General features: G+C 44.6%; 1 protein-coding gene across 2 annotated transcripts in view; it reads right to left on the reverse strand.

Moving 5' to 3' along the window:
* Nucleotides 1-5,392: 5,392 nt before the first annotated feature.
* INTS13 (integrator complex subunit 13) overlaps nucleotides 5,393-18,033 on the reverse strand; it is a 62,081-nt gene continuing 49,440 nt past the window's right edge. For both annotated transcript variants that reach the window (XM_068277596.1, XM_068277597.1), the window contains 3 exons: nucleotides 10,947-11,086; nucleotides 7,568-7,703; nucleotides 5,393-5,589 (listed from right to left, as the gene is read on the reverse strand). In XM_068277596.1, the coding sequence (XP_068133697.1) occupies nucleotides 5,550-5,589; nucleotides 7,568-7,703; nucleotides 10,947-11,086 (316 nt within the window). In that variant the 3' untranslated portion in view covers nucleotides 5,393-5,549. The remainder of the gene's footprint in view (nucleotides 5,590-7,567; nucleotides 7,704-10,946; nucleotides 11,087-18,033) is intronic.

The raw sequence follows: 18,033 nt of genomic DNA on the forward strand, positions 1-18,033 counted from the left end.
AGTATAGCAAGTATAGTTAGCCCAGTATAGCAAGTATAGTTAGCCCAGTATAGCAAGTATAGTTAGCCCAGTATAGCAAGTATAGTTAGCCCAGTATAGCAAGTATAGTTAGCCCGCAAACAAGCCAGCAAGAGGTGGATCAAAAACTGCACATAACTATGATCACTGCATACTTGTTAAATTGCATGTGTAACAATCCCAGGCCTAAGGCCTGACCTATGCAGCACAGAAGTATCGGAACAGGTAGTGAGGCTAGATTCAAAGGTGGAAAAACGCTGGTATATAGACAGCCGCCTTACCGAGAAGAGAATGTATTTTGAATACGGTCCACCACGGCCACGCTATCACGGCACGCTATCCCCGTCTCGCTGCCTCACACTGCCCGGGAAAAGCGCAGCTGCATAGGCTACACACGCTGACGCCGAGAAAGATGGGATGGGCTGGGCGTGACTTCCGGCTTCCGCGGCTGCGCTCTAATGCGTGCAGGCGGAGATGTAGCCGCATGCACTCGCGGCTAATGAAGGAGGGGGCGGGACGGTAGTCACCAGCAAAAAAATCATTGTGAGGCAGGGGATTTGCCGCGGCCCGGTGCGAAACGCCCCGCGGCCCGGTATTGGGTCGCGGACCGGGGGTTGGGGACCCCTGTCCTATATGATATATTTAACTGATTTTTTTTTATCGTAACAACCAACGATTTATACAGGAAAATCATGATGATTAACAAGGTTGCCCAAACTTTTGCATCCCACTGTATATTGCTGTAAATTGAATGTAGCCCTGCCCTCCCAGTGAAGCTTTGCCTAGGCTGATTAGCTACGTAGAATACTCCAATTTTATTCATTGAAGTTCCTCTAAGTACATTAGTACCTGTCAAGGACACGGCTTAAAAATATGGAAAACCAGAGCTATAGGTTAATTCATGAAAAGTAACGTGCTCACATAGCACAATGTAAATTCAGTGTGCGCTCTTAAAACCTCATTGACTTCCGTAGGCTAATATCTATCCTTTGGAGCAATAAGTGAAGTGAATGGGCAGTGAAAATTGCTCTGGTCCTAAAGTGGTAAGGTATGCGCGATCGTTGCAAACTACTAGCGATAGTGCAGTACTATGTTAATTACCGTAGTATCAGACACTATTCAAGTATCGTGGTAGCGCTACTGCACTATTGCAAATAATTTACAACGATCGCTTCAGTGGCGTAGCTAAGGAGCTGTTGGCCCAGATGGAAGTTTTACAATGGGGCCCCCCAAGCACTCTATACATAACAATTGATATGGCACACCAAAACTTGCCAAGGATTTCCACAGTGTCAGATGTGCAAGAAGGGGATGGGGAACAATTTGATAGTGATTACCACTATTCAAAGTATCAATAGAAGTGATTATTATGAGCACAGGACCAATAGAGAGCTAATACTGTAGTTGAGGGAGGGCTCTTCGGGCCCCTCTGACCCAAGGGCCCTGAGGCGGTCGCTACCGCTGCACCCCCTATTGCTACGCCCCTGGATCGCTTATACCTTTACAGCGCACACTACCCTGAAAGCACCAAGCATAGCGTGCGCGTGCTTAATTTACCTTGCACTATATGAGCATGTTACTTTTCATAAATCGACCTATTAGTTACCTGGTGACGTCGTTTCCAGCAATCCAGTCATGCGCAACAAGACAAAAGCCTGGTACACGCCTTCAATTTTGATTGCCCAATTTTACCATCTCCATGTAGCCACAAGATATTGAATTCCACCCATAGCAACCATCAAAGTAGAAAACACTACAATAAGGTAAACTCCTAAAGCTCTCTCTCTCTCTAGGAGTAACTCTGTACGCTGCACTCTCACTTATAAACTGACTACCTACTGCTACTTCCATCTCAAAACATTTCTAGAATGTGTCCCTTTCTTTCAAAGAAAGATAATAAAATTCTTGTACATGCTTTAATCATATCCAGTCTTGACTACTTTAACAGCCTACACTGTGGCCTACCAAAAACTAGACTTATACCTTCCCAATCCCTCCTGAACTCTGCTGCTCATCTCATCCACCTTTCTTCACGCTCCTCAATGCAGATCCTCTCTGCCAATCTGTCCATTGGCTACCTATTACCCAAAAGATCCAGTTTAAACTTCTCACTGTATCAAACAAAGCTCTACATAAGTTGTCACCTCCTTACATTTCCACATGAATCTCCAGATACCATCCCACCCAGAACCTTCGCTTCTCCCGGGAGACCCTCTTGTCATTTAGCCTGGTCACCTCCTCTCAACCTCACATCCAGGACATCTCATGGGCATCCCCCAGCCTGTCTCATGCTCTGAGCCTGGAAATCTTCAAACCGACTCTCAAAACACACCTGTTTGGACAAGCTTATTTTCTATAGGTGGCATTGTAGGTTCACTCCCCATAACCCGTGTCTCCTTGCCTAATGTCTCCCCCCCTCCCTCACCTTGGGCTCTCCTCTCAGCGCTCCCCTCCTGCAATCTTTAGTGACAGCGGGCAGCAGCAGCGGCAGGATAACACTTACCTCCTTCGCCACGGAGGTCTCCGATCAAGTAAATGCTTCATGTCACTTCCGGTGTAAATAGGAAGTGGCATGAAGCTCTTAGACATCGGAGACCTCCGGGGCGAAGGAGGTAAGTGTTATCCTGCCGCCGCTGCTGCTTGATGTCATTAAAGATTGCAGGAGGGGAGCGCTGAGAGGAGAGCCCAAGGTGGGGGGGGGGGGGGGGAATGTCCCCCCCTCCCCACCGATCTGTGGCCACGAACTCCTCTTATGCTGCGACCCCTCCTGCCCCCCAAAAGTCCCTGAGCGGGCCCTAGTACACACTATGCAATTTCCAGTCAGATGGGTCGAATATATAATTTCTGACAGGTTCGATCTGATTTTCAATCGTTTTTCTGATCGATTTGCATAGAAGTGACCAGAAAAACGATTCAAAATCGGATCACATCTGTAGGAAATGATCCACCCATCTATCTGATGGGAAATTGTATGGTGTGTACCAGGTATTATTCTGCATTAATCTATCATATGAACATGTACCAGTATTGGTAATGTCTCAAACCATATATCAGCAATGTATGCATTTGTGCTTCTGGATGTCCTGAGTGTAAACATCTCATGTATGCTCTCCACTATTTATATTGTACTATGTAGCACTACAGAAGGTGTTGGTGCTATATACTTGCATATTATACAAATTTTTACAGGTCAGTGCTCTTATTACCGTACTTAGCTCACAATATCGCCAAAGTAAGGGGTGGGGCGGGGACACAGCACATGAAAGGGTTACTGCACTATCTATTACAGTCCATTCCATTTGAGGAAGGGGGGGGGGGGGGGGGACACAGGTCACCACTATACACGCTGTTCAAAATTTTAAGAAAAGGGGCTGCCTTTGGGCCAATCTGACTACAGGAAGGAAGGCGTGCTGCCTGATACTGTGGGCACATCTGGAAATGGGTAACAGGGCTGCCTCACTCTGGAGACATCTGGCTACAGCGAGGGGAACTGCCCAATACTGAGCATACATCTGTCTATTTATGCTGTGGAGGGGACTATACTGGGGAGGGGGTCAATATTCCTGGTTTCTAAGGGGAAAATGGGTACCTTAGTTTATATGTAGGTCGGCACATTCACAAGTATATAAGGTAAATACAAAAATAACAGTTGAACACGATGAACAGATTGTGTAGGTTAACTCTCATACTACATGGAGGTGGTAAAATTGGCCAATCAACATTGAAGGTGTGTACCAGGCTTTTTTTCCAGCTGCTTCTGCAGCATTGTAAAGAAGTAATCTTATGTTTTTTAAAAAGGTACAAGCTGTGAGTCGACAATCCTTAACCAAATTTTGGTCAGAGACACAAAAAAAAAAAAAAAAAAAAACAGCCCCAATCGTGTATTATTGTTGGTGACATCGGATGAAATATCAAAGTAACTATATTATAATCACAAGTGTGTGTTGCCACCACAGGCAACCACTCTGAGTACAAGTGGGGAGAATAAACCTTCCCCCACACAGGTTAAGAAGTCGCTCTCCGTAGACAGTAAAAAAAAAAAAAAAAAAAAAAAAAAAAGGGTGATCACACCCATCCACCGGGTGGATATAATGTATACTGTAGTTATTTTTTTTTTTTACAATACAGAGTTGCCAAAACAGAATAAAATATCATTAAAAACAGCTTAAAAATTGGTATATGTAAAAAGAAAGAACCGAGAGCCCAATATAGTGCAGTATGTCAAGGCAAATGATCAAAATGAAACGAGTATAGAGTGATACTCACAAAGCAGGGTTACCGCCAGGCAACCACTGTATAGGCAGGTGAGGAGATTATCCTGTCCCCACTGAGGAATAAGAAGTCACTCTCTGTAGACTTGAGGAAAAATAAGGGGTATCCCCCTCCACCCAGGGTGGATATTAGACGTATTGAAAGAGAGAACAGAGGTGCCAAAAGGATAAAAGCAGTGATTCAAAATATTTAAAACTTGCTTAGGAGGCAGTGGTGGACTTACCTCCTACAAGCAGACACAACAAGCTGTGTATTCAAGACAAAGTATATTTATTGGTACACTCCAGGGGTTAATCGCAACACGTTTCGCAGGCCTAAACCCGCTTCATCAGGCAATACAGGATAGGAGTACACGACAGCAGTTTCTCTGGGTTACATGAGGCGCCAGGTGTAACCCGTACTCCTATCCTGTATTGCCTGATGAAGCGGGTTTAGGCCTGCGAAACGCGTTGCGATTAACCCCTGGAGTGTACCAATAAATATACTTTGTCTTGAATACACAGCTTGTTGTGTCTGCTTGTAGGAGGTAAGTCCACCACTGCCTCCTAAGCAATTTTTAAATATTTTAATCACTGCTTTTATCCGTTTGGTGCCTCTGTTCTCTCTTTCAATGAGCTTAAAAATGGGGGGTATTGGTGAACTTGCCTCCCCAGAGAAGACAACAGTAGTGAATCATAAAACATAACATTTATTCATACTCCAACTATTCGGCAGAATTACACTACTGTTGTGTCTTCTCTGGGAAGGCAAGTCCACCAATAAATTCCTCCCCCTCCCCCCCAATTTTAAGCAGTTTTTATGATATTTTATCCTGTTTTGGTGCCTCTGTATTTCTAACAAAAAAAAAAAAATGGTCAGAGATTGGGAACAAATCTGGACACTGAAGGCTGTGAGTTTGCTATGGGTCAGCGAGTCACAGTCTGCAGTAGCCACATACGAATATAACTCTAGAATGGGACAAGGACACATTTGTAAAAAAAAAAAATCTCACTTTTTTTTTGTTAAACACCGATCATTAGTATTTTTAACCTGAATAAAAACAAAAAAACAACAAATGTCTTTATATATTTTAAGCACTAGAAACCAATAAGAGACGGAGAGCTTTGTATTTTTTCCATTGTATTAAAATACAAAATACAGAATTCTGCACATTTACAATTCATAGAAAAAAAGCTATAAAGATGTAAAGGGATAAAAATCAGTTCATGGGGTTTGAAAAATGGTGGAAACCATCAACATCCAGCGAAATAAAGATCTGATCACTGTCTTCCTGCCTTTCCGTTTTCAACCGGATCCGTTCTGTGGGAAAAAAAAAAAAAGAATTCGAAAGTCAACCTTGCATCACACATATTCTATTATTTAACCTATTATAGAACTGTGCACAGCTGAGGATGCTACCTCTGCTAAAGTACTGCTAAACAAACAAAAAAAACATAATTGGCACAGATTAGCTGGACTGCTGGAAATATAGCAAGAAATAGCTGGGGGAGGCAATCCTGGAACAAGCCTTCTGAAACCAGTCCCTGAGCAAATCCATCAACCCTTTACATGGTATTCTGGTACATACATTTGGGTGAAACAAAAACAAGAAACACCACCAAAATGTATACACTTGCCATTGATTGATAAGACTGGATTACACCACTCAAACCGGAAAAAAAAAAAAACGTATTGAGGTCCGTATGATCAAATGAAGACATTGGCTATCATTCATAAAGCGTTCCCGCATGCGGAAATGCTAAAAACAGCCGACTTTACCGACCACCAAGCAAAATGTGTATTCATAAAGGCTGTTTCCGCATGCGAAGCGGACTTTTCCGAGCAGAGCGATAAATCACCGCATTCGGCGGTGATTCCATGCGGAAATGTAACAAAATATCAATTCATAAAAACTAACGCAGGCGGTATGTGGACGGGGATTACCGCTCCCCTGGATGTAGCGATAGGCATGCGGAGTATATGTAAGTGAATGGGACAGACCTCCCAAGGAGCAGCAGAGAAAACACCGCATGGAGGGACTCAGCCAGCTTATCCTGTTTCCGCATGCCTACCGACAGCCTACAGCGGGATATCTCCCCACTCCTACCGCAACAGGCAACATTTTTTATGAATGACCACCCAGAAGGCTGAAATACCGACAGCGGTGTTTCCCCGCACGGATTTCATTTACAGACAGCACTTCTATGAATAATAGCCATTGCTGTAAATTTGCCTGTATTTTCTGTAACACTTTGCCGAAACATATCAAAAATGACCTGTGTTGGGACAGCAATGGTAGTGAGTTACAGTAATTCTACTTCTTATGTTGTCATCTAATAGAAAGCAGAACTGCAACATCACTCACTGCGGTAAGCTAGGTATCACCGGTGCGGATGAGATTTCAGCATGCAAAACGCTGTTCTTTCGAGCCGGAATGAAAAGAGATTTGACCCATGGCACAACCTGGGCACAGCAATCCATCACTCCCTCATTCACTTCCTCCTGAATGAGGAAGTATCTGAGTAATGGAGAGTAGTGTGCATCGCTGCCTCTGCCATGGGCCGCATCTGCATATTATAAGTCTGATCTGCAGTGCTGGCCACAAAGCAGATGGAGAGGGGGAGAGAGGTCAGGTGATGTGTAGTCACATTGACCACAAGTGACAAGACAATGTAATCTGTACATTGCTGCGGAAGTTGTCGGCGCTATATAAATACTAAATAATATTCTACAGTATTTGTAAGCCGATATTTTCTTTAAAAAAAAAACTTAATTGAAAAAAAAATAATGAGACTGAGGCTCCCTGCACACTGCAAATCCGTTTTCCGATTCCGATTCCGTTTCCGATTTTCCTTGAATACATTCAACAGAAAAACGGATCAAAAAACGCAGCATGCAGTTAAGATTAAAAATCTGAATCGGAATCGGATGTAAAAACAGATTAAAAAGCGGAATCGGAATCTGAAATGCATGCAGTGTGCAAGAGGCCTAACTGCTGCCCCCTTAGAGCTCTTCCCTGACTACTTTATGTTTGGGTATTGGTAAGATGAGGAAGAATGTGGGAACATTTCTCTACTTTAAAACTGCTCTGTTATCTCAATAAAACACTGTGCACTGCTAACCAATAATTAAAAAAAAAAAAAAAAAAACTGATCAAAAGGCATTTAAAAAAGAAAAGAAAAAGGGAGGTTGAATTAGAGATGAAATACTCCATTTACCCAACCTCTCAACACTGCCAAGACAGGCATTCGAAACAAGACAGCTACACGATCGTGTTTATAAACCCCGGCAATCTTACCCATTTTCTTCCTTCAGGTGCTGATAAAGTTCAGCCTTGTTGTTGACTGAATTCAAACGTCCAAAAAACTCCTGGTGTTTCCTGGAATTAGCAGTGTTGATTCTAGAGCTCCAGAGAGCCATCAGAGACACAGGGCCTGTGCAGAGCACAACAAAACACAATCAGTACCATCGCTAGCATCAAGTCGATCTGTGTGACAAACCTGTGAAGTAGGACCCCCCACCAAAAAAAAAAAAAAAAAAAAAGCCTCATTTTTTTCCTTCATTGACTCCCCTCCCCCCCAATTATTTACTGGAGACTGCTTTTTCTCAAGAGCCATGTGCCATATTTAGTCATGTGATAGAATATATATATATATATATATATATATATATATATATATATATATATATATATATATATATTTTACATATTTTTACAATACCTATGTATTTTTACAATACCTATGTAAACTTATTTTTTACAATACCTATGTATAAATGATTTAGTCAGTGCTTGCTCATTGTAAAATCTTTCCTCCCCCTGATTTACATTAAGACAATTATCACATGGTGACATTGTTACTGCTGGCAGGTGATGTCACTGGAAGAAGATGCTGCTTGCTTTTTTTGGCAATTGGAAAAAGCTGTTATTTCCCACAATGCAACAAGGCTCCCACAGTGTGATGTCCGGACCTCAGAGCTGTGAGGCGCTGACATCACACTGTGGGAGGGGTTTCACCACAAAATCAGCCATACAGAGCTCACTGATGAGCCGTTTGAGAAAAGGAATAGATTTCTCGTGGGAAAGGGGGTATCCGCTACTGATTGGTATGAAGTTCAATCCTTGGTTATGGTTTCTCTTTAAGCCAGACTGTGGAGGTTACAGCACTCAGAGCAACACTCCGTAATGCAATGCAAAAAAGATAAGGCACTGTTCCTTTATTCTTCAGCTGGGTACAGATAACATGGCATGCAGGGGATGAAAAAGGAGGTTTTGTGATTTGACCGCTTCTGCTGAGGAATGTTACGTCTGCAAAACAGCTGTTCTGTCTACCTTTTTCATTCTCACTACAAGCCACTTTATGTGTACTGAGCTGAAGAATAAGGGCTCATTCACACTATGAATTGCAGCTGGTTTTGACGCACTGCATGGCCTCAATTCACTAAGCTTATCTCCTGTCTTTAATAACTCTTCTGAGCTGTTTCTGCAGTTATCACCATGGTTATAACTGTAGAAACAGCTCAGAAGAGTCATTAACCACTTCCGGATTCTCAGTGCGTATATATACGCCCCTGAATCCTGAAGTGTATACCATGGAAGTTCCATGTCAGTTCCCGGAGGGTGTCTCCGTGAACACCCTGCGAGCCGATCGGCGGCTCGCAGGGTAAATGTAAACACACGGGGAAGATCTTCCCCGGTGTTTACATGTATACGGCGCTGCTGCGCAGCAGCGCCGTAGAGGAGATCGGCGATCCCCGGCCTCTGATTGGCCGGGGATCACCGGCATCTGATAGGCTAAAGCCTATCCCATCAGGCGCAGGACGGAAATCCGTCCTGCGCCGCTCACAGGGGGAGGGAGAGGGAGGGAAGGGGAAGGAGGCCAGGAAGCGCTGCGGAGGGGGGCTTTGAAGAGCCCCCCCCCCCGCAAGCGCAAGCAGCCGGCGGCGATCAGACCCCCCCAGCAGGACATCCCCCTAGTGGGGAAAAAAGGGGGGGGGGAAGTCTGATCGCCCTGGCTGCTAGCTGATCTGTGCTGTGGGCTGGAGAGCCCACGCAGCACAGATCAGCACACAATTTCATGGTGTGGAAGTGGTTAAAGACAGGAGATAAGCTTAGTGAATTGAGGCCTATATAGTGTGCATTTTACAAGGAAACATGAAAATCCATAGACTTTAAAATTTATCATTCACACTATCATGCACTGCACAACAGTGAGTTGCTGTGCGTTGCTTTTCACCTCATCGGGAGTTAAAACTCATGGAACTGCACAGCAACTCCCCAACCCATTCACACAATTTTTATTCATGCATTTCAACTACTAGTACTACTACTACTACTACTACGGACTAGTGTGGATGAGCCCTACGGTGCATTTTAAAACGCACAGTGCCTGATCTTTTGCATCACATGGGGGGGAAAAAAAAGTGATTATCTTTATAGGGAACAATTTTAAAAAAATTAAATCACTAATGATTCCTATTTTTCCTGAACATACTTGCAAACTGGTTGTAAAGCAAGTTATATATTAGACATCTTTAAAAAGGGAAGGTCCGAGGCATTTAAAAACAAAAATCTACTTACCTGGAGCTTCCTCCAGTCCCCGGCAGCCTTCCTGTGCCCTCACCACAGCTCCGCTCCCAGCCGGTGGCCCGGGGATCCTCTCCGGTGCAGATGTCAACTTCGCCAGGTCGGCATGTACTGCGCCTGAGCGAGAGCAGCTGCTCGCCATCGCGCTGACGTAGTCTGGAGTTTACTGCGCCTGCGCAGAACACTCCAGATATCAGCACAACTGGGAGCGGTTCTCGCACAGGCGCAGTAGATGCCCGTCGGCATCTGCACTGGAGGGGACCCCCGGGCCCCCGGCTGGGAGCAGAGATGCAACAAGGGCACAGGAAAGCCGCCATGGGCTGAAGGAACCCACGGGTAATTAGATTTTTGTTTTTAAATAACCCGGATCTGTCCTTTAATAGAATAGACGTTAAAGGGAAATCGGAAGTGAAAGGAATACATAGGCTGCCATCCTCATTCTCTAATAGAAAATGCCAGTTCTGTACTGATGCTGTACTGATGCTCTGCCTCTAATACATTAAGTCACTGGCCCGGAATGAGCATCCAGATCAGATGCTTTAGACTCTACTGGCTGCATGCTTGTTGCAGGTGTGTCACTCAATCCAACTAGGATTGTTTGTAAGGCAACTAGAATAGCAGGCCCCAGATTCCTTACTTCAGGTTCCCTTTAAATTCAATATATACAGCCTTAAAAAAAACCCGAATAAAATAGAAGACCCCCTTGATTTTGCCAACCTTTAGAACATGGAGTGATTTGAGAGGGAGGCTCCATAGCTTTGTATTGCGTATTGCAATGAGTAGTATATAGCCTGTGGCTGTGGCGGGGAGAGGGACAAATCTGATCCAATATCCAGGTGGTGATAATGAATCAGGTAGATCTTGATGGTTTACCACATCTACATGGTGTATGATAAGCATAAGATCTCAGCTTTGCCAACAGGAAAAAACAGGCAGAAGTCTTACGCCTATCTGCATAGGTGCACAGCTTCAGCAATAACAGCTACACAGAGGATTATTCAACATGAGAAGTGTATTTCTAAAGTTAATACTTGCAATGGACACTAATCAAGATGATTTCTTTCAGAATATACCTTCAAAGCATACTCACCTTTGGCCTTTTCTGTGGGCGTGACGTCCTCTATGGCTATGTGGGGCTTCTTGTTGGGGGGCTCAGGAGAATCAGGAGAGTCCTTAATAATCTCAGCCTCAGCAGACTCCTCTTTTTCCCGATCAATGGAGGTTTTCATCCTAAAAACAAACAGATGTCATGTAATTCCGGGATTACAGCATCTTGCTGGAGATACACATAAGCTCGGAGGATCGCTGAACAGAACACTCAGTTTCTGACAAATTAGTTACAGATTTGTCTGGACAAATATCCAGTCCTCAAGCACTTCACGGTGTGCTCCAGATGAGCCTGAGGAATTTGCACTGAAAAAGGAAGTAAGGTTAGCCTAGGTAAACCTTTGCTATCCTATCTGGGCATAATATAGAAACACAGCCAAATTTGCTGAATGATAATAGTGACTATCAGCGGCTAGGCAGTAATCTCTTCTGCTTTTAGAATTGTGTGGAAGGCACGAAGCACAGTACAGCACACAAATGTGGCATCTATAGGAGGTGGATTACAGGTTATCATCCCAGCACAGATCCCGCCCCCAATATGCACACATATAGCAAGTCAGCACCAGTTTCCTGGCAGGAAAAAAAGGGCTTGCTATCAACTTAGTGTATAGTTTAATAATCGCCTTGCTGAAAGAATCTTATTCAGATGGTGGTAAGGGGTTAAAGATTCCAGGAATGTGTGTTTATTATCTTTGCTTCTCTGGCTGATAAAGATCCTGATAATGCCTTTGTAAACAGCATTTCTCCCTCTCAGCACAGCACCACATAGCAGTCTACAAAGTAGATGTGGATTGAAAAGTCAAGCCAGTCAGGAATAGTGTATACACATCTCCCTGCTAGTTACATTACAGCAATATTACCACCTGCATGCTGTGACACAGTGAAGTGTATTTGTGAGCTGTGTGAGGAATGAAGGATGATTTTTAAGCAGGGAGAGGAAGAGGGAGAGAGAGCGAGAGAGAGAACTGGGTGAATAAAGTGCCCCTTGCACTAATGGTAATGTGTACCCTAATAGAGTATTAAAAAAAAAAAGTTGTTTAAATTGATAATGTTCATTTAATGCACTGTACAATGCTGGGGCCAATATGTAATTTACCTCAATATAAAAAAATGTATAATACAGTAGAGTCTCACTTATCCAGGACTGAAGGGGGATTAGCGGATGCCAGATAAGTGTGCTTTCTGGATGCTAAAGACTCAACAACAATAGGCCTCGCTAATACAGTACTATACCCCACTCTATATACATACCATGCAATCTGTATTAAATGTTATAATACTGTAAATTTGTATTAACTCTGGTGGAGTCTTGCAACCAGGGCTGTGGAGTAGGTACAAAAATCTTCTGACTCCGACTCCTTAGTCTAATACTTACCAGGGCTGTGGATTTTGTACAAAATCATCAGACTCCTCAGTTTATGAAATCACCGACTCCAACTCCGGGTACCTAAAATTGCTCCGACTGAATCCTTGACTCCGACTCTACAGCTCTGCGTGCATCCCAGTCTTTAAAGCACATCAGAGCCCACAAACAACCTAAGAAGTTGGCTTTCACCACTGAGTACTGCCAGTGAATTGTGATGGTTGGTCGAGACTGCTGGTTATTTGAGTTCTGGATAAACGGCATTCTACTGCAAGATAACAGTCTGAATACAATTAAGTCTATATGGAGATTAGTCAAGGTACTGTGCAGGAGTGGATGGCCAATTAGCTTTAAAGAGAAACTCCGACCAAGAATTTAACTTTATCCCAATCAGTAGCGGATACCCCCTTTTACATGAGAAATATATTCCTTTTCACAAACAGACCATCAGGGGGCGCTGTATGGCTAATATTGTGATGAAACCCCTCCCACAAAGAAATCCTGAGTACCTACTCTTGGCAGTTTCCTGTCTGTGAACCCTGTTGCATTGTGGGAAATAGCTGTTTACAGCTGTTTTCAACTGCCAAAACAGCAAGCAGCAGCTACATCACTTGCCAGCAGTAAAAATGTCACCATGTGATAAATGTCAGAATATAAATCAGGGATTTAAAAGATTTTACAATGAGCAAACACTGACTAATCATTTATACATAATTATTGTAAAAATGAAGCACTTTTTTTTATTACATTATTTTCACTGGAGTTCCTCTTTAAAGAGAAACTCCGACCAAAAATTGACCTTTATCCCAATCAGTAGCTGATATCCCTTTTACATGAGAAATCTATTCCTTTTCACAAACAGACCATCAGGGGGTGCTGTATGACTGATATTGTGGTGAAACCCCTCCCACAATAAACCCCTCCCATAAGAAAAGTTCGAACTTTTGTCAGCTTCCTGTCTGTGAACCTTGTTGCATTGTGGAAAATAGCTGTTTACAGCTGTTTCCAACTGCCAAAAACCATGCAGCAGCTACATCACCTGCCAACAGTAAAATGTTCACTGGAGTTCCTCTTTAAGTCCAAATGACACGGATGTCCCCCATCCACAAACAGAGGTGTTAACAAATATATTCTGTAGTGACTGGTAACGGTTTCAGTTGACAGAGTGATGTCACTGTGCACAGCAAGATAAAAATAATAACTGGATTCTTCTTGTTCTGTTCATAGTTATAACAGCTTAACTGGCACAGGGGCTTATGATCAGCTAGCAGCATAAACTGAAATGCGACTCAGCAAGTGGGGTAAAGAAATGAAATGAAACTGAGCTCAAGTTCTTTCAAAGTTTTGGGAAGGATGAAGTCCTGTGAAGGAGCTGCAAGTTTTTAACTGTCTGGACAGCTTGTAGAAAGGACACCTGCTGGTGAGCAGTGGAAGCACCTCAGTCCAAACACACAATGCCACTAGGAGTTACAGGTACATACCTGCAAAAAAAATCTTAGAGAAAGTAATCTGCTGATGAGCAGAGGAAATACATCAGTCAAGGTATATAGTACTGCCAGCAGGCAAAGCAAGGGAAGCAGAACTCTGTGCCGACACCACTGGTAGGATGGCAACCTCCACCATTACAGTATGCATGCTTCAAAACAGTTACTGCCTTGACTCCACCCCCACCAGTTATGACCTCCAGTGGGCTGTTGTGGGCCCCAAGTTCCAGCACATAGTCCTCAGGATAATGTCATCACACAGGAACAGCATATGTAGAAGGCGATAGGGAGGGCATGCAGCATATTCACACAGAGGGGTGGGAAGGCCAGGCAGCATTCCAGGATAGCCTAATTTCATGGCTGCAGTGCTGACAGGATAATTCCAATGATAAATTAGTTACAAGTAAACAATAGAGTCTCTGACTATCCTTAAACAATAGATCTTCACTACATAAAAATACCCACATCAGCTTCCAGATTAGTAATACTTAGTCTTGACAGAGTCCCAGATGACCCAGAGGTGTACGAATGATTTTGCGGTGATGCACTTACACAGTTATAGAAATTTGATTATCTTTTGGCAAGGAGGGTGGGAGTTTTACCAAGTTGCCAGGAATTTGTTCTTTTATTTATATTTTCATTTCTTACTGAACTAAACTGACTTTAGAGACAGGATGCCAGATGATTGGCTTTGATGCTCAAGCCAGTATTCTTCAGCTCACCAGCTGCCAGTATGCTTATCTCTCGAGCGACCTTGAATCAGAATCTGAAATTGAAGCCATTGTGTGTATGAGTTCCCTGATTTCTTTTCCTTCCACACACTGCAGCAGAGCCGAAACAAGGTCCTACCGCACCCAAGGTTGAGACACCAAAGTGCACCCCTCCATCCATCTCACCCCAGCCTTCACACACTGATTGCTATTAGACTAAGAGGCACCCCAGGGTCCCCAACACCTTAATCTCTAGTTATCTGGTTTGCAGTCACTGACATGTATCCCCTTTTCTTATTTCTCTCTGCTTCAATCACAATAGGGGAATGATAGCTGTGTGAGTTGTTCGCCCGCTCCTACACTGCACCCTGAGGCTGGAGCCTCTCTTGCCTCGGCCCTGCAGCATGAAAGTTCCTGCACAGCTGAGAACCACCTGACAAGTAGCTGTAATCTGGATTACATATAACTGAAGGCCTCAATTCACTAAGGTTAACTCCTGTCTTTAATAACTCTTCTGAGCTGTTTTACAGTTATCACCATGGTGATATAATTGTGATAACTGTAAAACAGCTCTGAAGAGTTATTAACCACCCTGGCGTTCTATTAAGATCGCCAGGGCGGCTGCATGAGGGTTTTTTGTAAATAAAAAAAAAACTATTTGATGCAGCCAACTGAAAGTTGGCTGCATGAAAGCCCACTAGATGGCGCTCCGGAGGCGTTCTTCTGATCGCCTCCGGCGGCCAAAATTAACACGGAAGGCCGCAATGAGCAGCCTTCCGTGTTTGGCTTCTCCTGTCGCCATGGCGACGAGCGGAGTGACGTCATGGACGTCAGCCGACGTCCTGACGTCAGCCGCCTCCGATCCAGCCCTTAGCGCTGGCCGGAACTATTTGTTCCGGCTGCGCAGGGCTCAGGCGGCTGGGGGGACCCTCTTTCGCCGCTGCTCGCGGCGAATCGCCGCAGAGCGGCGGCGATCGGGCAGCACACGCGGCTGGCAAAGTGCCGGCTGCGTGTGCTGCACTTTATTTCATCGAAATCGGCCCAGCAGGGCCTGAGCGGCAGCCATCGGCGGTGATGGACGAGCTGAGCTCGTCCATACCGCTAAGATGGTTAAAGACAGGAGTTAAGCTTAGTGAATTGAGGCCGATTGGCTAGCACTGGCTGTACTCTCTGCACATTATCTTGGAGCAGTTCTGCAGCCTCTTGGCACAAAGTCAGTTCAAATTAAACAAAATACAAAAAGAAGACACCAGTGGAGCTGGCTATGAGAAAATATACACACTGTACTGGTAAAATCATTAGTCATTTAAGTGCATGTGCATATGCCAATTTAAAACCAATGTACCAAAAAAACAAAAAAACTATTTGCTTAAAAATGCTCATGAAATAGTAATTGCAGTATTAGGAGGTTCATTAAGTTTGACAGGTTTAATTTGATCTCATGTGCCAAAACCCACAAATCTATTGGCTAAAATAATGCACATGTAAGTATATGAACTATAAATCTGCAATTTATATTTATTTATAATTCATGTACTTTATTTATATTGTACTGACAATCTCTGAAACTTTATGCAAGCCATCTGATCAGTTGGTTTTTGGGGTGAGGGAGGGAGCCAGAATGCTTAAAGGAATCCATGTAAACATGGGAAGAGCATACAGTTTAGTTTATAGGGAATTAAAGTATTAAAACAAAAAACAGTATTTGGATTGAGGAATGCCCAATAAACTATATGAAAGGAACACAATTATGCAATGAGTAAAAGTTTATCTCAGATCCACTTTATTTTTTCCCCTCACAGTTTTGCATTAAATACTTACCCAAGTAGTGGGAAGATTCTGGATGGGCCAGACAGAGACTTTCCAGAGCCTCCTCTGCTGCCCGGGGCCCTGCACATTAACCCATGGTAGTGTCTGCACTGTACCCATACCCAGCCCGGGGCCCTCTTCATGGCGGCACTCCTGTCTAAGTGCGTGCTTCTTTGTACTGGGCATACGCAGCAAGTACAGTCTGCACATTAACCCATGGTAGTGTCTGCACTGTACCCATACCCAGCATGAGGAATCTTGCACTCAGACGGGAGTGCAGCACTTTTTTGGGCACGTCCTTTCCTACAGGTACACTCACTAATATACTCCCATAGGAATTTACTTTCTAAATTCCATAATATTTGGGATGGATTGCTTAAAGAACTTACGAGGCCTAAATCAAAAAAAAAAAAAAAAAAAAGTTAAAAAAGTTAAGTACCTGCATCTCTTTCAAACACACGGAGGACGCCATCCGCGCCCTCTCAATAGCCCCCCCCCCGGCCGGTCACGACCGCACGGCCGGGCTGTCCTGCCTCTGCCAACATGGCCGCTGGAGTTGGCCGTGGCTGCGCAGTCCGCACAGCCGCGGCCAGCTCCGTCGGCCATATTGGCAGAGGCAGGACAGCCCGACCCGGCCGTGAGGTCGTGACCGGCCTGGGGGCCTATTGAGCGGCGGGGACCTGGCGGATCGACTCGAAGGGCGCGGATGGCGTCCTCCATGTGTTTGAAAGAGATGCAGGTACTTAACTTTAACTTTTTTTTTATTTATTTTTTTTTAGATTTAGGCCTCGCAAGTCCTTTAAAGGGAAGGTTCAGAGACTATAAAAAAAAAAAAACAAAAAAAAAAACACCACATCCACTTACCTGGGGCTTCCACCAGCCCGTGGCAGGCAGGAGGTGCCCTCGGCGCCGCTCCGCAGGCTCCCGGTGGCACGCCCGACCTGGCCAGGCCGGCGCCCAGGTCGGGCTTCTCCTGCGCTCAAATCTGCGTCTCACTGGTGCGCTGACGTCATCGGATGTCCTCCGGGCTGTACTGCACAGGCTCACTAGTTCTGCCACCGGAGACCACCAGGAGCCTGCGGAGCGCCGCCGAGGGCACCTCCTGCCTGCCACGGGCTGGAGGAAGCCCCAGGTAAGTGGATGTGGTTTTTTTTTTTTATTGTCCATGAACCTTCCCTTTCAAAGAGACTGAGGTCTCCGAAAATTCAGCTTTTTATTGCAAAAACCTGTTCAACATTATTGCCCTAACTAAAACGCTGCATCCGCGCGGCTGAAATTAACTAAATCCCCCCAAACTCCCTGAGGCACAATGCGGGGAGCGCTTCCGTGAGAGGCAGAGCTTTCAGCTGCAGCTCTGCTTCTACACGCGTCTATCAGCACGTATCTCCGCCTCCGCCTTCCTTCACTGAGAGGGGCGGGGGAGAGGCGGAGATACGCACGGATTGACGCGCATGGAGGCAGAGCTGCAGATGAAAGCTCTGCCTCCCGGGGCAGCAAAATCCATGACCAAGAAAGTCGTGGATTTTGCAAGGGGGTGATTGGGGGGGGGGGGATTTAGTTTGAGTATCAGGGATGCAGCGTTTTAGTTAGGGCAATAATGTTGAACAGGTTTTTGCAATAAAAAGCTGAATTTTCGGAGACTTCAGTGTTTCTTTAATGAATTCGCCCCTGGTGCTGAACGATAAACCTTACCCTGTACGTGAA

The sequence above is a fragment of the Hyperolius riggenbachi genome, chromosome 3, assembly GCF_040937935.1.
Source record: "Hyperolius riggenbachi isolate aHypRig1 chromosome 3, aHypRig1.pri, whole genome shotgun sequence".
Classification (NCBI taxonomy): Eukaryota; Metazoa; Chordata; class Amphibia; order Anura; family Hyperoliidae; genus Hyperolius; species Hyperolius riggenbachi.